This window comes from Rhynchophorus ferrugineus, unplaced genomic scaffold, assembly GCF_030347505.1.
Source record: "Rhynchophorus ferrugineus isolate W39M unplaced genomic scaffold, kcgeb_rfMv2 rfM4, whole genome shotgun sequence".
NCBI classification, from domain to species: Eukaryota; Metazoa; Arthropoda; class Insecta; order Coleoptera; family Curculionidae; genus Rhynchophorus; species Rhynchophorus ferrugineus.
The window spans coordinates 25,884,973-25,910,876 of record NW_027472583.1 but is presented as its reverse complement, the minus strand read 5'-3'; the positions used below and the strand labels follow the sequence as shown (position 1 = coordinate 25,910,876).

At 31.7% G+C, this 25,904-nt stretch overlaps 2 protein-coding genes across 2 annotated transcripts in view; one reads left to right on the top strand and one right to left on the bottom strand.

Moving 5' to 3' along the window:
- Positions 1 to 25,904, bottom strand: part of nAChRalpha4 (nicotinic Acetylcholine Receptor alpha4) — a 464,411-nt gene that overhangs the window by 165,477 nt on the left and 273,030 nt on the right. The gene's annotated exons all lie outside the window — the stretch shown is intronic.
- Positions 846 to 23,436, top strand: LOC143195720 (uncharacterized). Its single transcript, XM_076403153.1, has 3 exons — positions 846 to 1,088; positions 21,076 to 21,227; positions 23,234 to 23,436. Exons 1-3 carry the CDS (start codon positions 921 to 923, stop codon positions 23,346 to 23,348), a joined length of 435 nt encoding a protein of 144 aa, XP_076259268.1. The 5' UTR covers positions 846 to 920; the 3' UTR covers positions 23,349 to 23,436.

Below are 25,904 nucleotides of genomic sequence, written 5' to 3'. Positions count from 1 at the left end.
ACTTATAGTAGAGTTGCAAAAAAAAACAAAAAGCATTCGTAAGCACACATTGAAATAGAAATAAATCAATTATATTATGTCATTATATTTTTCCAAACATTAAAATAGCATGAAACATATTTGGGATGATTTAAAATGAATCGATATATTTGACACATATCTATGCAATTATCTTCGCCCTTTTCTGTTTCAAAATGAATACAAGAAGGAATTCATATATCTCTTCAAGCGTACACTTGAGAGAAATAGTAATTACTATTTTCAGTAGACTACTCTTCTGTCTATCGGCAAGTTTGACTGTTTTGCCACTATCAATCGTTTCGATACTATTCGATTGTTTTTCAATCAATTGTTCCTAACACTATTTTAAACTGAAACTAATGGTTTAGGTCATCTAAAATGAAATAATCCTTAATAGCCCTATTACGATAACGAGAACAATTAATTGTATTTGTAATAATGCTAGATAATGTTGTTTAATACGTTCAAAAATTATTTAAAAAACAGGAGTGGGTACCGTTATCTTATCCACCATATTCACCAGACATTGTACCTTGAGATTATTTTTCTTCAATTTTTAACCTAAAAAGGCCAGTTTCTACAAACAAGGATTATTAAAATATTTTAAATAAGCTTACTTATCATTAGCTATAATACAAACAATCGTCTATTATGTATTCATAAGAATGCGAAATTATTATTGTACATCTATGATGGCCCATATTTCAAAAAAAGCAGCACATCAGTCATCCAACAATTTTGTTATAAAATATATTCGAGTGACAAAAAATACGGTGTGGCAAATGATCGTGATTTATTTACCTATAAATTTCTGTCACATTTATTTATATTTGTCAAAGTCGCGCTAGATATTTCCCTCAAAATTCTTGTGCCTTTTCCTGCTTCAATATTTATGCGAAATGACGCCGAATTTCTTCGACGATGGAGACAAAAAACGGGATTTGATTCAGAAAATTACGGAGATAAAGGACGTTCTTGGTTATTTGAAGCAACAGCTATTTATCGAGAAAGAACTGTTGAAAGTGGAAAGGACGGGAGCTCAATATATCGATAAAAGTTGTCGTATGGTGAGATGCTCCAACATTCTTAATATTATTTATATTTTAAATATTTATTGTTCATTCATTGAATATGGTGTGGTATTCTAGTAGACACTTTTTTGTCAAAACCGAAAAGGAAAACATATTTTCGAAAATATATAATTTTTTTATACTTTCAAAGATTAGGCCTTTGAGTATATAAGTTATATTTTAAGAAAAGGTTTTGAACGAAAAAAAAATTAATTTACTTAAAACTGATTTATTCAAGAAGAGATGACTAGACGGCGGTACAAAGCCACTGAGGCTAAAAACAAACTAGTCAGCTAGTTAAAAAATAGATAACCGGATAATCTAGGTCTTATTACATAGCATATATTCAAAACATGTTTAAAATTTAAAAACTATATTATTTGGATCTATGTTAATTTTAAAAAATTGCCCAAACTTTTCGAACAAAAATTGTTGAAGAATGTATAGCGAAGCTCCCATGAAATTTCAAGCATATCAATTAAGTAGAGCTTCAGATATCATGTGAACTATCTCGAAAAAGTAGTTTATAGAATAACGGCTTGAAAGTTTCGAAAGTTTAGTTGCCGCGTCAAAAACTGTTATATCCTCCAAAATAATTTAAATTTTGAAAAATCCTCTCTTAAAGGCATATTTTTAAAATGTTGAGCATTGAAAATTTAAAAACAATCAGCTCCTATTCGATATAGTAATTTTGATGTTAAAGTTAAACATTAACTTCTTAAACTCCCTTAGACAATTTTCACCGGCTACACCTCAGTTACCTGATGATTCTGTTGCCCGATATAGTTATGCATCATTATATCCTAACGTAGAAAAACTATTTTATATACTACTCGAGCAGTCATTCGTCTACGTGATGTTGTTTTTGGTACAGTGTCAGCATCCATTTCGACAATAACTTACGCAAACTGTGTAAAATCAGGGGCTTACAGTGATGTGATATTAAGCTAGATGTAGATTTTATATATCATGTACATATATTTTTGCATATACATGTACTTAGCCTTAAATCTTTACAGCATTAAGAGCATTTTCTGGAGACTGTAGCGACTAAGGACGGGGCAAAGTTTGGGCTATACGGCGACGGTATACACCACAAGTTCAAGAGTAATTAAATATGTGTTTGGTTTAGCGTTATAGTGGTTGATGCCAATACGTTTCATATTGATCAATTATGTTAACCGTCTTTGCCACTTGTCTCCTTTAATAGCACTAGGTGTTGGCGCTAGGAAATCGAATTCATGATTTGGCCAAATTCCAACTTTGGGTGGAAATTACTTTTTCTCAATCATTTTTAGTATATATCACAAAATAAGTATGACGGCTGAGTGTTATCACTCCTCAAATTTATCATTTATATTTAGCAAATTTTTCTGTTTTTTTTTATTAATATTTGTAATGATGATATGATAATATTTATTATTTATATTGATTATTTATATCGTAAAATTTTAACCTCATAACAATGGGACCAATAACACTAGTAGTAAAACTATATTGGATATTTTGTAGTTATATTTTATCTTAATTACATATATATATATATATATATATATATGTATATATATATATATATATATGTATATATATATATATATATATATGTATATATATATATATATATATATATATATATATATATATATATATATATATATATGTTAACAATACTATTTGTTGTAAATCCATTAAAATTAATTTATAGGATAATATTTTCTTAGAAGCTTAGGAAATATATCTCCAAATATTAGCTCAAACATACATTATAAGTTAAAAGGAAATAATTAAAGTTATAATAATAATAATAATAATAGTTAATAATAGTTAGAAAAGGTAAAATTATCGCATGTATCAAAGTTTGTATATGAGCTGTTCAGTGTTTTTGCAGTTTACATCTTACTAATAAGGACAATTATCTGAATGAAGTTTCTTTTAACGATTTATTAATTAAAACTAGTATAAACTAACAATTAACTTTAATCTGACCCAATAATACTAACAAACAACTACAATTAAGCCATTTCCCACGGAATCACTTTTGCAAGATCATTATACAAAACGTGATCGTTATTGGGATTAATTATTAATTAATGAATATTGGGATAAAGTATTGTGATGGTGCTCTCAATTTTATTAAGTCACAGGTTTTGGTCTTGTAGCATCTGCATTATTTGCTTGCATCTCCAGCTGTTTGACTGTATAGTTTAGAACATTAGGAGATGTTAGTCTCATTTTTTGTGGCCGTGCTTTTGAAACGTTTGCTACTAAATTAGGTTTAATTTTAGAATCTCTTATATTTTTGGGTTTCCTCAGTAACTTCACATATTTTAGAGTTTGCAGGATAGATTTGGCCACAATGGCAGTATTTCGGTGACATGCTCGACATGCTTTGCACTGGAGTATTCATTTATGATATTTTAGTGCCTCAACGGTAACATTTGCATTAGAGATCGTCTTAATATTATATGTTTTACCCACATGTTCATTATTTGTAAATGACACAGTAAACATATCTATCACTCTGATATATCGTGACCTGTCTGATTTCTAATAATCACTCTGATGTCTCTATTCCGTTTGTTTCCATAAGAATGCCATGTTTAGCTTTCTAATTCGGTTGATAAATTTCTATATGAGTACTCACTGGGTACATTTATTTTAGTCATCCCTCATCAACTTTTTCTTGAGTTTAATTTGAAAGTGCCCACTCCCAACTATCTGATTAAGTACTGCATAAAGTTCCTCCCAATTCCTAACAGCTGCAACTATAATTTCTGGTGTTTCATAGGTAGATTTTGATTATAATTCCCAGGCTACATTATTTTGTTTTTTAACAGACGGAAAGAAACCAGATCTACTTCGCTAAGTTCTTCCTTAACTTCCTGCAACATTGTATGATTTGCTTTTTGATTAGAATATCTGCTTTCATTGAATTCACTTGAAATGAATCAGTTTCAGGATAAGCTCAAGGATTCTGTTATGAAACTTTTGTTTCTCAACTTCAGCAGTTTTAATAACTGATTATAATTGTGGTTCATTTTGAAATCAAATAGTGTTTTAAAAAATAGAGTTATTCATTTAAAGCCGTTGTAATTCGTTGTATACGTAGCTCCAGCCAAAACAAGAAGGATCTCCATCCACTCCATTCTTCGATTGGCATCCCGGCTCGATGCCCAGAACGATAATTTCGTAAGTTATTTTTTGTCGGTATTTTCAATAAATACGTTCTCGCTCGCCGAGACTTAACTGTAATTTTATGATAAACCTTCAGGGTTACAAACAAAGTTCAAGACTTATAAACATACTTTGTACACCCTATACAATGTATTCCATGAGAATTTTAATAAAAATATCTCCAGATATAAACTCAAACATACATTATTAAGCAACTGGAAATTTAGCTTGTCAACAAGAAGTAAAACGCTTTATTTCGCCGAGGATCGATGCCCGTCCCGACGAGCCGTTGCCGAACGAAAAAAAACGCCTCTTGCAAAATTCATGAACATATCGTGTCATGATTTTTTCGCGAATATATTTCATCAAAAAAAAGAGAGGGAACGGGCCCGAGACTTCCGCGTCTCGGCGGAATGAAATATTGATGCCCGCGTTCATGTAACGAAAAGCTTTTATTTCAATTGTTTTCGGCGAACTGGGAATGCCAATTGATGAGGGAGTGCTGGAGGTGGGAATGGAACAAGAGATTTGGAGTATCGGCTTTCATGATAAACAAGTTATAAAAATATAATACATTAATTGCCACATTTGTTTTGGTCCCTCCCTTTCTGTCATCCTATATCTCTCTATTTGATGATTTAATTGTAAAAAGATTCTGTAAATTAATTTCAAAGAATTTGTAGCACATGATGCTACTGCCTATTAATAACATTGGGTAGGTTTCTAACACCCTTCATGTTGAAGCTTCATTAACAGGCTTCACTTTTTAGCAAATATCATGTCGTCAAAGTGTCGAGAAAATATGTTTGCAGTGCCTTGAAAGAAAAAGTCTGAATCTGTACCGAGTAAATCGCATTTACTTTTTAATTCAATTTGAAGAAAAATGTGGCTAAGGGCAGCGTGGCGTGCAGACTGGTTTCGATGTTTTAAAGGTAGTGTTTTTGACAACCAAGATAGCGTTCTGGATACGCAAAAAATATAAAGATGAGTATTAGTAGAAACGACTCGATGAAACTATCAATGGGTTCGCTATTGAATACAATTGATGCGTTCGAGCGGAGGAATACAAGCATAGGCTCAACAATGTTATTCTTCAGCATGATAACGCTAGTTGCAAATCTGGTAAAAACATACTGGGAAATATTAAAGTGGAATGTGCTACCCCAGCCGCCATATTCTCCATAGCTTGCTCTTCCTGACTATTATTTTTTCTGACATGTCGTGACCTGTCTGAACGTCGCTTCACTTTTTATGAAAATTTGAAAAATTATGAATTCTTTAAAAGCCTCAGAATATACACTGATCTTTCAAGATGCAATTCCTAAATTGCCTGAAAGATGAGAAAAAGTTGCAACTATCGATGAACAAGATTTTGACTAAAACATATTGATATTTAAATATTGAATGGCAATAATAATATTATCCTTTAAAATTAACTCGGTATATTATTCTCTTTGAATATTTCAAAACATATATTGCTGCCTTACTGGCTGTTACATTATACAAAAGTATAATACAAAATAAATTAAGATAAATAAAAAGAATAGAAATGGGTCTAAAATTAGATAGCAATACTTTAAGAAGTATCTTTCAGTATTTTTCATCCATTTCATTTCATGTACAATTATTTTCTATTTCCGGATATCAAAAGGATAAGAATAAATTGCAGTAGCAGTGTTTTTCGGCATCTAATGTAATTGGAAGGGGAAATGTTGTAGTGAAAATATGTTCATCGAGAAAGTTATTAATATTTTAAATAACTTAGTCCTGATAGCTTAAATCTGAAATTAGCAGCAATGACAGCATTGAACTCAATTTAAATTTCATTAGCTTATTGGCTAGATTGGTTAAATGATTTGTAGGAATGTTCGTCTTGTCGGTCGGTCAGAATGTGTGGTTGTCGATGCGATTGTTTGTCCGATCATTCACTACTATTTCGCGAAAGGAATTCACACGAGAACTGAAAACACTGATTGAAAAATACTTGTTCATTTCATATTGAAATGATATATGTGGTCGACGGGAGAATGGTCAGGATATTATGTTATTCTTTCTGTATGATTTCTTTCTGATTGATGATATTCTAATTTGTTTGACTGTACCTATAAGTGTGGTGCCTTATGTGTCCCGTCTCGTGATGCAAGGGTGTTCATGTGGATGTTATGCATGATGGGCTTCTGTGGTTTTCGTCCATCAGTCTAGTTTCGTGGGATAACGTCGACCATATGATGTTGATGGGTTCCATTCCTCGTGCTATCCTTCCATGCACGTACCAAGGACCTGTCGAGTGGCTTATGTTGAGCTGGTTTACCTGTTAGGTACTTAGATCACGTCGGGGTCACCAATTGTAGGAATGTTCGACTTGTCGGTCGGTCAGAATATGTGGTTGTCGATGCGATTGTTTGTCCGATCAATCACTACTATTTCGCGGAAGGAATTCACATGAGAACTGAAAACACTGACTGAAAAATACTTGTTCATTTCCATATTGAATTGATATATGTGGTCGACGGGAGAATGGTCAGGATATTATGTTAGGTAAAGGAAGTATGGTAACGCTGTGGAAGTGGTACTGTTACAAGGGGGTAGAGAAAAGACAAGAGAGTGAGACGTCGTCGTGGTGGTCTTTTATAGCTGAGAATCACCTGGTACCAATCCAAGAGCGTTTCCTACCTTTGAACTTGCTCTAAGTGAATGCATGTTGCCCTAAAGGGTCGTAGCGGTCGCTACAGATTGTTACGCTGTATACTTTTCGCTTGTTATTATTAGGTATTTGCATGTATTCTGATTGTTTTTATTACTTTAAATTTAAGAAGGCTGCTATTTGCTGATAAAAACTAGCACAATATATGTGTTAATCAAAATATTTTCTATCATTAATCAAAACTTTTTCTGATAGAACAATGATGGCTAGGCATTTCGATATCGTATTCCATGCTAAATATAATCCAGTATATCTAGTTAGCGTGCTACGTGCTAAAGGATTTGCCAATTCTTGTAATGTGTGTCGACCGTTGTCATGTGAGGGGATACATTTTCATCTGTTACTCGCTACTAATAGACTATCTTGCAACAATACGTTATTTAAGTATATTTGGTAGATGTCTGCGATAAGTTTCATTTGGTTTCAGGAGGTTGTAATACAGATTATATCTAAAGCCCTTTGCTCATGCCACAATTGAACAAATTTTATTGTCATGAATATACCGCTTCGCTATCGATGAAAATGACTTTTCTGGATACAACCATGATGTTTGCGCTTAAAATTATTGTAGTAGAACCACTTTTTATCACCAGTTACAACATGCCACACTTCTTTTTTGCCTGGCAAGTAATGAAACCGCGATCATAAAATGGTTTGAAATAGCATTTTTGGTCAATTTGTGTGGTAACCATTTTCCATCCTTTCCGATATATAAACACCTGAAAATAGTTAATTAATTAGTTGTTGAGTTGTTTCAAACCTGGTTTAACAGTTGAAACTGGGAACGTCCAATGAGTCTCGTAATTCATTGCCTTCGGAGCTTTTTCGTCCACCAGGTTATTTTTTGTCATTTATACCAAAATCACCATTTTCTAACTATTGAAACCATAACGGACTACCAATATATGATATGTAAATCTGAGCTTGTAAACGTGTTTGAAGGGCTTCGGTAATAGATTTCTACAATTCAAACGAGCCATGATTAGCTTTCTGTATACACTAAATGATACGAAATGGAAAACTGTTATTTTATCAAATTCAACAGTTCGATTGGGTTATTTAATACTTTGTTAGCATTGATATTTCATATATTTGCCAATATATATTGACGATAAAAATATTACAAAATAAATACTTTAAAATGAATTAATCATAGACCCATAGATAAATTAATAATTATTACATCGGGATTTATTTATTTGTTAAGATCATCTCTACAGCCAGAGCAAACAGATTATCTCAAAACGAGCGCAGGAACTATAATAAAACTTTTCTCATCTTTCTCAACTATCAAGAAACATTGTTTACTTGTTGTATCAGTCACGATCCACCGCCTTTATTAATATTTATCTCCCGGCCACCGAAACGTGCCTCCGTCCAGCTGTTCCCTTGTAGTCGTCCGGCCGCAATCGCGATTTTAAAACCGCCACTAAATCTCCAGCCAGCACCGTGACTGTCGCGGACCTGATACAGTCACCCGTTGACGTTTAACCGGATCCTAAACATGTTAATTTGGTCTGCTGATCATCTAACGACCCTGTCGAAATTAACGTTACGGCTGGGCCTTTAATGAGGGATTCTCGTTAGGTTCTCGTTAGAGTTGTCTCGTTTGAAGAGGGACAAGTGTGCAGCCAGTCAAGTGATATTGGTGTGTAATTTAACAGTTCTGTCTGGAATTTCGTGGTTATATTTTTATTAATTTCAATTTAGACAGGGAAGAAATATTTATTTATGAACTCACTTCACTTCAAAGCTATAAAGTTATTTAGTGATAACAGTATGCTTAAAGTATTAGTACATTAGTATATATCTAAGTAATTCTTCTCTCCTTGTACACATATTTAATTAAATCAAAACTTATTCAATTAATTATTGACACATTATTTTAATTAGATTTTCTAATGGCAGAGTAAAAAAGGAGTGATATAATAATTCCAAATATATATAATCAAACTTTAGTATTCAGAAAGCAACCATAACATAATATAATAAAAGTTAATGATTTATTTAATTCTAACACTTGTTTAGTTTTTGAAGTTTTAAGAATCAAAAGGCTTCAAAAAAACACCGAGAGGCGAGGGCGAACACCGAAAATCGAAAAGGTCAATGAAAAATAATTAATAGTTTTCCAGATAACATAAAATCATTTTATGTATCTATGTATCTATCTATTTATCAATCAAAATGTTGTTAATTTTACTCACCTGTTGTACTATTACATTAATAAATATTTTTATTAATAAAAATAGAGTTCCACATTGCTGTTATATTAATGTGCAGTATATAGTTATTGACAATCAAACTACAAGCGAAAGATAAAACAGTATTTATTACATATAAATGTATATAAGCACAAATTCGGCACATTATTTTCGAGCGCAAAAATAGTGACTGAAAGTACTTGACTGAAACAGTCGATAGTAAAAAGTAGTCTATTACTAAACAGTCGGTAGTCATTCTCAGTTAGTAGTTTCCACATCTAAGTAAGAGTAAAGCGGGCAATCTTCGACATCAAACTAGACGGAACTTATTTGTAATAATGTTAATGTGTTCATCCGGCCTCGTACATAATTACAAAAATAATTAATATAACATATTAAATGTACATATGGCAACATTTTAAAATAATGCCATTGCAATTTTTATTCCTAGCTATTTAGTCGTTAAAGTTCAAGAACGAAAAGTAAATATTGGCCGTCATTCACACAATGCAGAGATAGTTTCAAACTATTGATCTAACTATCGATTTAATAATAATGTAAGACCAGATTGTATACATACGTGTAAATGAAGGTCCAGAGCAATGCAATGAACACTTTTCAGACCCAAAATTGATACTAGGTAGAGTATAGAGATTCACCAAGTAATTTCGACGGGGTCGTTAGATGATCAGCAGACAAAATTAATATGTAACAGTAACAAGTATTAAATTTAATAAGGAGAATTGATTTCTTTGAAGAAAGCCAGCAGTTTGTCCGTATTGTCTCCAGTAAGAACATTGTTATGGTCTATCAAATCGTAACTAAATTTACTCGTAATTGAGATTGAAGCTATGCTGAAACTGACCAATAGAAATGAAATTCTCAATGGAATGGACCTTCCATCTTCATTAGTTAACTATGTTATGAGTTTGAGTCGATTAACTGTAGTGGCGTAAATACCGAATGATTACAGCGACCCTCCAACTTTTCGATACCATTTTTGTAGTAGGATTTGTCCGTTGCTTCAAAATAGGCCTCAGTTTCGGCAATCACCTCTTCATTCGACGAAAACTTCTTCTCAGTGAGCATTCCTTTGAGATCTGAGAAAAAGAAATAGTCGCTGGGGGCCAGATCTGGAGATTTCGAAGCAGAACTAATGGATTTGTTGCATTGGACACGGTGCATTGCCGTGGTGAAGCAACACTTCTTTTTTTCGGCAATTTCGTCCTTCAAACGGTTCAATAATGCATTGTACTAGTCACTGTTGATGGTTCTTCCTTTTTAAAGGTAGCCAATGAAAATTGTTCCATGCCCATTCCAAAATACAGACGCCATAACCTTGCCAGCCGACTGTTGCGTTTTCCCAGTCTTTGGAGCGGTGTGCAGTCCATTTAGATGACTGTCAATTGGACTTCGGAGTGAAATGATGGAGCCATGTCTCCTTGTAACATATCGAGGTAAAAATTCGGGTTTATTACGATTGACCAAATTTAAACACTGCTCCAAGTCATCAACTCGTCGTTGCTTTTGGTCAAAAGGGAGCACGCGTGGCACACACTTTACACAGAGCTTTCTTATACCCAAATATTTGTGAATGATATAATGTACACGTTCAGAAGATGTCTTTAGAGTGTCTCCTATTTCATTCAGTTTCAATTTACGGTCACTCAAAATCATTTTGTGGACTTTTTAAATGTTTTTCTCAGGAACAGCCTCTTTTGGTTATCCACTGCGTTCACCGTCTTCGGTGCTTATTTCACTACGTTTAAACCATAAACCACATTGATGGTTGATTTTCCTGGGGCAGTGTCCGGAAATTTGGCATCAATTCAAGTTTTTGCTTCAACTGTATTTTTCTCTTCAAAAAGAAATATTTTATCAACACGCGAAATTCGTTTTTATCCATTTTTTTCACAATAACAAAAGTTGCTTCACTCAAAATGCTATAATTCACAAACTAATGATCCGACAGCTGTCAAATTTATACAGGCGTCTTTTAGGGGTTAGGGCTAACTAAAAAACATATGGACAAACGTAACATATGTTTGTCTAGTGCATACACAAATAAGGCAATTATTTCTAACATGTGAGAAAGCCAATTATTTTTTTTTGTAAGAAGTATTCTTTGTAAGAAGCAAGGATTTTCCAAATTTAGTCAGTGATTATTTATGCACCTTGTTATTGTTCAAATTTATCATCATATCATAATCATGGAGGTGTGACAGCATCAGATTTTCATCAATATCATCTCCATTTTTGTGTTAATTGTATATTTACTAATAATACTTACCATTCTTTTCCCCGACGTTTGGACCCGTTACAAAGCCGTAGTGAACAGATATTCCAGAAGAGAATGAGAAAAAGTCAATTAAAGTCCAACAGTTGCGACACGATTCACGGAATATCAAGTAAATTCAAGAATTTATTCAACTATTTATAAATTCATCTTGCTTCATCCTAGAATCGATGGACTTTTTCGTCTGGTCTAGTATTATTTTAGAATATTTTCAATAACATCATTAGCTTCATTGTTTTTATTAATAATATAGAATGTTCACTCAGCCACTGGTGACTTGTATAGTCTTGTGCAATATTTTGGCAAATTTTGGGGATAATTTCGTCCGTGTTTATGTCATATGACAATGGTTCCTCAAATGATGAATTGACACAATTATTGTAGGAAAGTTTCTCATTAAATTCCTTATCAACTTTTGTTAATTCGTTTTCTACTTTCTAAATGATTTGACTCTACGATTTTTGGCATTTCGCCCACAACTCTACAAATATCAGTTGTACCCGAAAATATTGCAAAGCTTATTTTCAAATATATATGGGGCTTGCTCATATCCCTCGATGGAAACATAAAAGGAATGTATGTACCAAAAATTTTTCAATAAATAGGTTGTTCAACTAAGTACCCTTTTGCTTTAAGTAGGACTGCTACGGTTGTCGAGTATAACAAATTTACATAAATTATTTGTTGTTGGTGTCCCTTTAAACATATAAGATGTATAAATCAATATTCTTTGTAAGAGAATTAAAAAAAAAGATTACTTATATAGGTTTTTTGACACAAAAATCGTTATTAAAATTGGATCTAATGTTTAGCTTTTAAACATATCAAAAGTTTTAATGAACTTAACAAGAAAAAACGTATATATATTCATTGTGGTAGCAACAAATTTTAAGAAGTAGCAAATAAATATTAAATGAATGCTAAATATGAATAACATTATAGGCATAACATTATAAATAACATTATAACAAATAACATTTATAGGCAACCGGATGGTCTGAGCAAAAATGTCTGCTAAGAAAAATATGGATTCAGAACAACTAATTTTTAGTACAGATATTTTTAGTATTGAAGTTATTAGTATGACTACTGAGCTACACCATCACCAGGAAATATATATTCTGTTCTGCAAAGACATTTAAACTTTCTTTCTAAAAACATTTTCTTGACAATTATTTGAATTATATGTAACTGGTATGTATTATAAAATAATTCGTTTTGTGTATAATTAAATAAAATGTAAAAAATCCTCATAAAATATTCATTAAAATTATCCTTCTCCCCCACAGAAAAAAGGAACAACTGGAAATAATTCAAATATAACTCGATTTCTTCGTGAGAGATGAAGCCTTCTGGGCCAAAACTTTAAAGCATCCCAAAAGTATATAACTCACTTAAAAAGCGCTTAGATTTGATACAATGTATCCGAAATTAGGTAAATACGTTTTAGTTGCCATCATATCGAGATAGAGAGAGACAGATGGATGGGGAGAAAGAGGAACGAACGGTGGAAGTTACAAACTTTCTTTCTAAACTTTTTTTGGTGTTCGGATTTAATATGATTAGGGTGATTTGCCGTTGTCGTCAAACTTCTGGAAACTTGTGTAATTTCCGAGTAAAAGAGTTTCGGTTCGTGGCTGTGTCATCTCGCAAGTTTCTCGTGCAAACGAACATACACTATACAGAACCATACGCTCGCAGACAAATGAGGGTCTTAGACCGTCTTTGACCAGGTTTATTGATCTTTGGAAAGTTGTTTGAGGATTGTAAAGTTGTAAGTTTTTATGTCATTTCTTTTCCAACTCATCATACTTTTTAATGTTTTCAAGTTATGTGGAATTATTTAGTATAGATACTCGGAAATAATTTGCACTAAATAATAAATAAGATAAATTAATAAATAATAAATTTCCAACAGAAATAGATTAAAATTGGCTTTTTTGACTATTTGATTCGACTTTATATAAATTTAAAAATTATCATGTATACTTAGTAATAAATTATTAACGAAAGTAAATCTGTGCATGGACAGTTCACGTATAATTAGACAACACAAGCACCAATAATAATAAATAATACTATAACATTCCATATAGAAACAACGTTAAGTATCTTGGAATTGATTTAGATGCAAAACTTCGCAGGAAGGAGCTTGTAAGAAAAGTAGGGAAAGAACTGGACTTCATAAATTGCCATTTTACAAGCGAGTGTTGGAATTCAATTATGGGGATGTCCCATGAAAAGTAAATTTATGATGAAACTACATAAACAAAGTCCTGGGTAGTATTGCTGGACCCAGATACTACAGGACTGATTACTTAAATCGAGATGTTCAATATCAACTGTCGTGCAGAGAATTACAATCAGATAGTTTAAACTCATAATTAACGAGAACATACTAAACGAAAATAATAAAAGAGAACTAATTATTTTTTGGAACTTCCCGAATGGAACACCCTTTAGAAAAATATATTCACTGTCTATCGGCATAAAATATACTGTTCAATTATATATCTAAGAAACGAAGTTGTGGCAATCGCCACGACCCTTTAGGCCACCACGAATACATCAACAAGTACAAAGGTTGGCAACGCCGGTGGATTGGTACCATGCAGTTATAGGGTATAAAAGACCATCACGACGATGTCTCGCTCTCTTCTCTTTTCTCCATCCCCCTGTAATAGTACCACTTCCACAGCGTTACCGCACTTCCTCTACCTAACCTAATATCCTGTCAATACTCCTGTCGACCACATGTATCACTCAATATCGAAATAAACAAGTGATAATTAAACCAGTGCTTTTCAGTTCTCGTGCAAATTCCTTCCAAAATAGTAGTGAGTGTTCTGACAAATAATCGCAGCGGCAGCCACACATTTCGACCGACTGACCGACCCGACGAACATTCCTACAAAGTTAAATCTTTGTAGGTACATATTGATTTTGATAATTTATTGGCAGATCTTTTTGAAAATGACAGAAGTCGTGTAGGATCAACACTTGAACAATAAGCTCCATGTATATTTTGTCTTATGTTAATATTAATTTTTATGACTTGCAACCGCAGGAAAGTGAAGAATATAAATCATTGATACTGTTGAAAACATGCGCTTGATTTTGATTGGATGGTTAATATAATTATAATTATATAATAATATATAATTTTAAAATAATATATAATTATATAATAATATATACTTAATAATATATAATTATATAATAATATATACTTAATAATATATAATTATATATTATATATAATCAACAATATATCATTACACAAATATCATCGATATTATTTCTCGGATTAATTTATAATAATGTATGATATGTCCATATTTATTATGAGTTAGTAAATTTACTTGACATGTTCTAATCTAACTGATCTAGCCACATTTAAATTATATGTAGCCTGTGGTTAGTTTATGATCGCTGCTCTATTATGTTAATGCATTCCAAATATATTTAACATTATTATTAATGGCCTATTTGAAGTCAAATAGAACATGATATTAGATAAAACTCATTAAAATAGTTGCTATTAGTAATTTATTAAAATATATATACTGTGTTGATATTGAAGTGGAACGAATCTAACTGTGTATGAGGAATTGACGGTTTTAATATTTATTTGAAAGGCCGATATCATTACATGTATTCCATATACAAAGGTTGCTATTCATATTTTGAGCCTTGGCAATGCTAATTTTTTTTAGACTTCATGTGTCGTTTCCAAATGGAAATTTAATCTTGCAGATTGGTTTGAAAATTTTATCTCAGCGAAAAAGGAGAATTAACTTATGAGCATTTTCTTTCGATTATTTGTTATGAACTCCGGAGCAGATAATCAAGATAGAAGTGCATATATTAAGTTACTTCAACTTTTGGCTGGCTATTACGAAACGTCGGTACAACAGATTTCATTGCGAATGTAATTTTTCTCAGGGACCAAAGTAATCATGAAAATTAGTGATTTTGCTGGCAGATATTGTTACCGTGTGCGAAATGATATTGATGAGAGATCGTTATGCGACTTACTATGCGATTGAATCAACGTTGGGAATTAGTGTGACCGTATCAATAAGATATTTCAAGCCAATATAGTTAAGAAAAATATTTGTTCACGTTAGATATCACATAATTTGATCAAACCTAAAAACGAAGTTTGTGTCAATTTGTACAAAGAAATGGACAAAAAATACAATCGCGGTGCATCAAAAGCTGTGTATGGATCTATGCATATGGTCCCCAAACATAACAACAATCTAAAATGTAGGTCTTCCAGAACAAGCCGAATCCGACAGAAGCATTTCATGTGCAAAGCACTTCGAAACATATAATCGCCTTGCAAGTGACAAAAAAGGATCATCTTTATGATGACCTTATGTATGACCATCTATTTTACTGGCCAAAGGGTCGAACTGATCGGTCAACCTCCGTATGTCTCTGATTTGACACCAAATGACCACCATTTATTATTACTTCAATTACCTACGCCTGAATAAACTATTAATTCATTCAAAAAACATGGTAGGAGATCAGATTAGAGTGAAAAAAATGGTAATCAATTTTCAACTTGATAAATTGTGTCTTTATGTGAGTGTATGTTTGAGTCCGTTCCTAAATTTATTATCCTAAATCTTTTTAAACAACTTTTCACAAACCGTTTCACTGAAGTCAGGCTTTATATGTACTTGTAAATATAATCGAAGGGTCTCCTTTAAATATTTATCTATTCAAATTTATAATAAGGAAATAAAATAAAACTTTAGTTATTATTAAATTTTAATTATTTATTAGCAAAATACACTTGTTGAGTTCAAAGTTCAAATAGCATAAAGAGGAAAATACATTCATTTGCTCATACGTAATCAGAATATGATACTTTATATCAGATAATTTGAGATTTTTGTAGAACGTAACAGACTAATTTAACAGGTTAATTGAAAAGTCCCCGGCTTGGCACATAGATGGCGCTACTAGAATTAAATCCATGTTTTTTAGTTAGCCATAACGCTCAAAAGGTGCGTGTATAAATTTGACAGCTGTCGGATCATTAGTTTGTGAATTATAACATTTTGGGTGAAGCAACTTTTGTTATCGTGAAAAAAGTTCAAGGAATATATAAAGGAATTTCGCGTGTTGATAAAATATTGGTTTTTGAAGGGAAAAATACAGTTGAAGCAAAAACTTGGTTAGATGCCGAATTAGTGCTCGACACTGCTAGCAAAATTAACCATAAAGTATTGGTATGCTAAGTTTAGACATGGTGAAATAAGCACCGAAGACGGTAAACGCATTGGACGCCCAAAAGAGTTTGTCACCGATGAGAACATTAAAAAAATCCACAAAATGATTTTGAATGACCGTAAATTGAAATTGAATGAAATAGCAGATACTGTAAAGATATCAACTGACCGTGTACATCATATAATTCACGAACATTTGGGGATGAGAAACCTCCGTGCAAAGTGGGTGCCGCGCGAGCTCACGGTTGACCTAAAAGAGTAATAAACCCGAGTTTTTGTGTCGATATGTGACATTGGATTTCACTCCGAAGTCCAATCTACAGTCATCCGAGTGGACTGCACAAGATAAACCCGCTCCAAAGCCTGGGAAAAACAACAGTTGGCTGACAAGATTATAGCGTCTGTATTTTGAGATGCGCATGGAATAATTTTCATTGACTACCTTGAAAAAGGAAGGACCATCAACAGCGACTATTACGTAGGGTTACTGGACCCTTTGAAGGACGAAATCGACAAAAACCGGCAGCATTTGAAGAAAAAGAAAGCGCTGCTTCTCCAAGACAATGCACAATGTCACAAGTGGAAGAAATTTTGGTCGAATGAAGAGGTGATCGCCGAAGCTAAATGCTGTTTTGAAGCAAAGGACAAATCGTACTACAAAAATGGTATCGAAAAGTTGGAGGGTCGCTATAATCAGTGCATCACCCTTGACGGGAATTATGTTGAATAAAAAAAACTAATTTTGCCAAAAAAATGTGTTTTACCGTGGTAGGCCGGGGACTTTTCAATTGACCTCTTATACATATAACATAATATCATATAATTTTTATTACATGTTTACCCATTTTTCCATTACCTATTTTATTTTTTCATTTTTGGGTAAATGAAATAAAACCAAAAAAATGATATTTTAAATCTAGACAGTAAATTTATTTTGAGCTTATGTTTTTAAACTTTTATATTTATCTTAAAATATTATACCTTTGATATTTTGACAAAATCAATAAATTGAAATGTATAATGACAGTTGATAAGTAAATTACCAGATTTAACGTATTATTTATTATATTTATTAAAAATTAGATAACCTGAGGAACTTCGTATCACCTATGCAATTTTGCTGTGTCTTGTCTTCCAATTTTTTTTTCGATAATAACAATAGTCCTTTACGAAATTTGTTTTACCACAATCAGTCACTACACTGCATATTTCCATTGTATTCTTAGTAAATGTTTACCCAACTGCAATTAGAATATGTTTCGAAATACCGTTAGCACATTTTTATATTATATTTAACATATTATTCATATGACATATTATTTTTCACTTCATAATGTTATCGAATGAATGTGCCTATCAATAATACCTATAATTTTGTGATATATAAATCGTGGAAACGTATTAAATGACCAAATTCCATAAAGTAAAGATAAAGGTTCCAGACGAAAGTCTAGAAAAACTGTGACAATTACGTTTAGTATTGGAAAAAAATTGTTGCTTTCACTATTTTCCCTGGAATTATTCCACATATCCTCACCATATAAACCGTCTCTGAATATCCACAACTCTTTCAATGTCATAATTATCCAAATCAGTTTAGCCGTTCTCGAGTTTTAACAAGACTAACGAACAACAATTAATTTTCGTATATTTAGGTTAATATTATATTAAAATAAGATCAATAAATGAAAATAATTAACTTATTGCATTAAATAAGAATATGATCTAATACGAAAGATGTAAAATCTCTCATAAAAATATTGTCACGACATTTACGAACTTAGTTATTATATTTCTGATTTTCTCTGATAGTTCAACTCTGATTCAGATAAATATTGTTAAACACGTCAAACAATGTGAAGACGAAACTAGAACGCCGTTGCTAATCTGGATTAAATCTGTTTATGGTCGCAGCAAAAACATCACTAGGTAATTGATTTAAATTGCCTTCGGTAGATGGCGCGTAGGTAAGTGTGAGATGAAACGTGAAGCCCGTGAGCATCTTCCTGTGCCAATAATAACCGAGGGGTGAACTGAAGGGCTTGTTAGTTTGGTTTCGTCGTAATGAGTGTAAACTGTTGGAGGGGTGGATTAGTCAATTCGCACGGGGTTATAGCGCAGGCAAGATTGTAAGCAATGGCGCTTCCACATCATCTTCGGGAATACAGGCGAAAGATACAAGGACAATCTGTTAAGTTACACAACTAAATTTCTCTCTAATGCGCTTCATTTATATAATGTTCCGCGATATCTGAGATGAACAGGGTTAAACTCGGGTTGCAGACGCGGAAACGTACCGTCATTTAATTTCGCTTTTTACAGACATCCGAATTATTTATCTTTCCCAGACCGGTTAACGCAAATTTGAGTTTTCCAGACATCAAAATCTTTTCCAGACCAATTAACAAAAATGCTTTCCTTCAAACTGCAAGTATATATATATATAAATTGAATATAATTTTAGTTTAGAGTATATTATGATTAACTTCATGGACCATTAAGTTGAGACTATATAACTACTAACATAGAAATAAGCAGAATATCTGATGTCCCACTTAGAACTCCATTACGATTGTTTTACTATATATATATAAGATATGAGTAATTTTGTTATGTATCGTAAATACACATATATTTAACTATTTTATATGTTCGATTCATAATTTTAAGAACAAAATTTTTAAAATAATTGTAAGGTGCTCAATATATATTTTAGGTTAAAAAATAAGTAAAATATTAACAAACGACTGAAAGTTTGCTTCCAATAGTTTGTAATTTTAAAATATCCTACATAAATTGATGATATTAAAAAATATAACAAGGAGAAAAGGAACTTGAGTGGCACACACAAAAGAGTCTTGAGTATATTTTCTAGGATATTCAGGTCCCAGCTAAACTGCAGCTATTTTTTATATATTATTATTATTTATTTATAATAATCTATATTTATAATTATATTGATTTTAAATTTTAGCAAATTAACACATGATATATTTATATTTTATACTTATGCATTTTTTTAAATGCATATTTTTAGAAATTAAGTTTGGTTCTTATTCTAAATTTTATTTATGACTAAAATGTAATGTCATAGATTGCTCACGTGACGCTACAAGTAAATCACGTTAGGCCAAAATCCATATGGTTGACAACGTAAAACAATTCTCCAATGTTAACATTCTACGTTACTATATAGTTTTATATGTATGTATTAAAATGGTATATAAGTAGTATAGACCTTTCAAAGATAGCTATGAAGGCCATAACGTTAACCAATCAAAAAAATGTGCAACCAAATTTATCAGATAGGAAAACTGCATACTACACTGCAACAATATTAGAAAAATATTTTTAGATACAATACTTTCCAACGCGGAATTAGCAGATATGGTTCCATTATAATATATTCGTTTAATAAAAATATTTATGACCTTCTATACCATAATCAATTAAATAAATTTTGAATGAAGGAGGATCTTTTGTTTTACGTAATCTATTTTTCTCTGGCTATTAGCTTTTTTGCTCCATTATTCTAACTATATTTTAGGATACTTAGCAAAGAGCCTCTGTAGTTTAGCACAGTCTACGCTAACGAGCAGAGAGAACCTAGGAAATTTGTGTAAAGAAAACACCATCTATTAAAATTATGTACGTTCGCTTGCATTGTTTGTGGAACATAATGAACGACCTTGCTTCAAAGCAAGAAAATATAACGATGTATATTTTCAGAGCAGCCTCCAAAGCTGCTGTGTATATAAACCAGATTTTAAAGGCAAACGTGTATTGCATTATATTTAAATATTCGTATGAGTGTAATCACTTATTTATATAAATAAAAATGAATCGCCCAAATGTATGAACATTTTTAGAATATTATCAGTCAAACTGTCATTTATTATCAAGAAAAGATGAACCGATAATCGTTCCTCACTTATCCAGACCATTTCTTAATAAAATTTACAGGATTTATGTGACATATATACTGTAACTCAAGGTATAAGGTCATCAAAGGCGGACTGAAGCTCCTCTAGAAAATATATCTTAATTCAATCTAGTTGAATTAAGACAGAAGCTAAGTAGATTGAAGTATAAGTTGTCTGTATGGGACAAAAACCATAAGTTTTTGGTAGTTTCTTTAAAAGCGAAGTGTTAATTTCTAATTTCTTGAAATAAATAGTTTAAAGCAAATTACAGGATATGTGCATGTCCATAACATATCATAATTGATACACGAAAATGTTAAATTAGTTCAATTCAATAATTTTTAAAAATGTCTGAAATAGTCCAGTAGTATTTGTCTTTGTCTTTGAATTTCATACGTTATTTGAAATATTTATTTGAACACTCAAAATATTTTTAGGTGCAAACAGAACAATCCTTTGAACAACCCTTGCCAGTACCATCCACAATACTAAACAAAAGTTGTCTAAAAGATATTGAAGAGAAATGCAAGGAAGAACTTATAAAATTTGATCAATATATTAGTAATATACAGGAACTAAAACTTAATTGGTAATTACTTCGTTCATACTAAACATGATATTTTGTTATTATTATTATATTTACAGTTTATCAATAATGACATTTTTATCTCTCTTATCTCTTTTATATATTTCTTTCATTACAATTTCTATACCGGTAGCTCTATGTGAAAATATATTGACTCAAATTATCATTTTCAACATGACTTTGAACTTTCCAAACGCCTTTCTTAAGATAATTTGTATGCCATCTCAAGCACTAAAATCCGTGTCAGAAATGAATTTATACAACTCAAAATCAAGGAATCGAATAACATGTTTGAATACTTTCTTGATTGGCGAGGCTTTCTTGAAACAGTTTAGATTAAAGAATAACTTTAGATATCAGTAATTAAGTTATAACGGTAATAACAAAGCGAATTCATTTAGGAGAATTATAAGCTTTTACAGTATCGATCGATAAAGGCTAATAGTTTTAATCTAATACAGTATTTACTGATACCTGTATGAAAAGCTTATCAACTTTTAGGCAGCAAAATAAGGAGATTATGAAAAACTTTGGCATGAGCTTTTCTTGCATTTTGTTCCATTTCGTGTTAAATATTCATCTTCTCTAACTGGTATGTTACTGATATATGATTTGCTTTTAAGAGGTCATCCATATCGTTTTATCGTTTAAATGTTCTTTCAGGAGATAATTTCATCTCTTCTATTGTAAAATTTTATCACAGTTCAAGTTCAAAATTCAGTCTGCTGGCCTAATTTAATGCTCAAATAAATATTAGCTATATTGAATTTCATATCGAAGTACAAAATATATTACAATGTAGATCTAGACATGCCCAGAGCAGAAGCTACGTATAAAAAGAGTAAAGATCCTCAAACTTGTTGATTGGTATTTTTGTTAGTTAACCTGTACCTTTAGATATCTGTTTACCATATTTCAGTAAGCAAGAAGCAAACTGTAAATATAATGTTGTCGTTTTATTCAAGAGAATATAACTTTATTTACATTGAATTATTTCAGCCACTGCTCATTGTTTATTTCATTAATACATTTTTATAGATATAAGTAATTTAAGTTAAATTATATAAAAGTTCCATCAATACATAATTCAATAACACTCCATCACATCCTCTTCATTATCAATCGATAGCCAGCGCTTGGAAAGAGTGTCTACTTCTCAACTAATACATATATATTCGTCACTAGGTCTCGCCACAGTTGGTTACAACTGTTATTACTCAATCATATAAATATCGGATTGTAACAGAGTCCATATCCTGGAGTCATTCAAATGTTAGAAGATAGGCGACTGTAGTTTTGATTGTATTGAGTATTATTTTAGATATTCGCTTCGTTACTTCAGAAATAGATGCCACTTTTTTATCATATATAACAGATTCCAAGTTCTTGCATTTGCTTTAACTGTTTAAAAATAAATCATAATAGCATGCACTATCACGTTGAGAAGTAGTAGAGGGACGGTATCTTAGCGAACACTAGCTTAAATTACAAATGAATTTAAAAATCACTTCATACTAGCACGCAGCTAACGAAACCATAAGATGTCATTGCAAAACTAACTAAACAAAACAAAACTAAAACAAACAAACAAACTAAATATATCGATTTCGATATCTTTTATTGCGACTGGTAGAGTACATTGAAACACTTTATTGAAACTATTCTTTAAATCTGATCATTCACTATAAAAACTTTACTAGAAATATTAATATTTTTAAATATGGATCAGTCCATACATTGTGTGGTAAATTTAAATATAGGGGGGGGGGGGAGGAGGAGGACTAAAGAGTAAAAATGATACTTTAAAAAGATACTTTAAAACAATGTTTTAAGAGCCCTGAGAAAATGAAGTCTTGAAGAATTTATTTGTCTACATCGAATACACTGATATTGATTTTCTTTCTTGGGAAAACTGAAAACTTTCCCGCATTCCTTTTCCATTCCACGATCTCGATATAATATTAAAACAGAACAGCGTCCATAATATCGTCGATAAAATTTAATTTCAGGATAAGGATGAGAGAATGTGAAAAATTGAAAAATGAAAAAGCGATTGCTTGCAACACCAGTCAACCGAGGCACTCCAAAGGCCGTATATTCTACGTCGATAACGATCTCTGTTAGCTGGGTCATGTTTACAGTCCTTTGAAAGATTTACGAAATCAGCTATGTGTATTACCCTTTGTTATGACCTTATTTCATTATTTTTTCCTTTTACAAAATAAAATGTTAAACTGTTTAGTGTTTAATTATTTATAGCAGGTATATAATTTTTGAAATAACATTTTTTCGATGCAATTTAAAATTTTATTACTGTTATTCCACTATGTGGTGTAGAAGGTATTGCTGCAAAATAATTAAGACAATTTCCATCTGTGATATAACAAACATGATATGATAGAGTTCTTGTGTCAAGAGTTGTTGGTATCTCATTTGTTTTCTTAAACTTATTTATTACACTGTTACTAGTAGTTGCCGACTAACCTGCAATTTCTGTCTGCATTTACTTAAATCTAGGTATAAGATATACCTAAGAGGTCCCATCGTCTATATATTATCTAGTCCCTATTAAATGTACCTTATGCACTGTACTACACAAGATTTAATTCTTTTGAATCTGTTCTGGTATTATCCAAGAGTTATACTATTTCGATATTGACATGAGAATAAAATGTGTCGTCATGTCTGTAATTCTGTTGTTTTCCTCAGTGACAGTCTACATTTGAAGATCTCGGTGTAAGTAATCAGTATATTCGTGTATAGTATCAGTCTAATATTGTCTTGAGTTTCACCTGCTTTACTTTCTTGTATGGTAGAGTAGGCTTCCTCTTGTTTGACTCTAAACATTTTGATATAATGTAATGTTTCCATAGTTCAGTGTGTTGTTTCGATAAGACTTTCGGTAGCCTATGAACACGACCGTTATGTCAACCTTATCGAACGCTTATACTACATCTACAACTATTATTCTATGCAACTGGTCAGTGACATATGTTTGGTAACAAACCCAAACTGGTGTGTATGTTTTAGTATTGTTCTGTCCGTAATCAATTTTATTCTTTTCAGCAGGAGTTTTTCAAATACGTTAATTACTGGCAGCAGTGAACTGGGCCTAGAGGCTTTTATTTCATTTTGTGATTTTCCAGGTTTTGGGATCATGATAATTTCAAGCACCTTCCAAACGTCTGGGACATGTTTTAGTGGAAAGTATGCACTAATCAAGATGCTGAGTCTTATAATTTCCGTTCCTGGTGTTTTTTGCATCATACATATATATATATATATATATATATATATATATAATCATATATATAAATATATATGATTATTTTATTGATCATCTTAGCTTCTTATTTTATTCAAGCTTCAATACTGTAGACAAGTTTCATATTTCTAAGGGGGTTGCTAATTATATTTCTGGTCTTTGCCCAAAGTGTTATTACATATGTTAGTTTTCATGTGAATCTTTTCCCTATCTATTTTTTAAATTTTGATTGAATATGCCCAAGCCAGACAGAAGAGATTGCGTCTCTGATCAGTTATTTCGAAAATGAACGAGATAATGGAGGTCCCCTCTTGCCACTAAAACTCCTTAGAGAGGTAAGTTCACTATTAAGTATTCATTTGCTGCAGATTTTCTTGAAAATATAACCTTGGATTCACCGAAAAGTGACCGTCCTCATATAAAGCGGGTCACGAATCAAGGTGAGCTTGATGTTAGTTTTATTAAATATATGGAGTGTATAGAAACAGTGAGTAGTTTTTTAATATTCACATAATATAATACAATTATTTTAGAAGAAAACGAAACCGTAACCTACAAACTAATATTACTGTTGTTTAATTATTTTATTTATTATTAGAATTTTGTTGTATGTCAAAGCTAAAATAAAGTAAAACTCAGAGTTGATTCGGCAACATTGCAACCTTTTGATATCATCAATTCAGAGTTATCTGTATTATCGAAAGGACTTTCTTATTACGTCGAGAAGATATGAGAATGTTTTTTTGAGTATGCAAAATAAGATAGTATACAAGCTATTAATATAATAATATAACATGCTAATAATACATGTTAAAGAATAAACACTCAATTGTTCTATAAAAATGAGCTTTGTTTGCGACGTATGAATTGTGGTGATAATTTTTATTATAAATACGGTTCTCTTTTTTTAAATGTTCTCTCATTTTCTTCCAACTGGAAATCGAGTGGAATATATTTAGGTATTTGATATAGTGCTTTGAACAATGTCGAACTAAATGGAAGAGTTAAACACGGATATTGTGGATTCAGAGAATAATAAGTGCCCAAAAGTCGGTTAGTCTAGTATATGATGTCAGAAAGAATCTTCGAGATCCAACCCTAAAAGAGGGCTTGTTTAAAATACGGATATATCTGCGTTAATCTTGATCTAATATGAAATAGGCCATTCTTCGGCGATTAGATATTCTTTTAAAACTATATGCCAATTTCTTCAGGCAGCATCTGTTGACACGTTAACCAGGTATCTTTAAAAGTATTTCACCAGGGACACTCTCTTAGTGTTACTTTCATAGCAGACACAATTATTTTACTAATGTCTGCTATATAATTCAAACATTTTTTATGATGTGTCTATAAAAAAGTAAAAACTTTTAAAATTAAAAAGAACTATAATTAGGAATTAATACCGATTACAA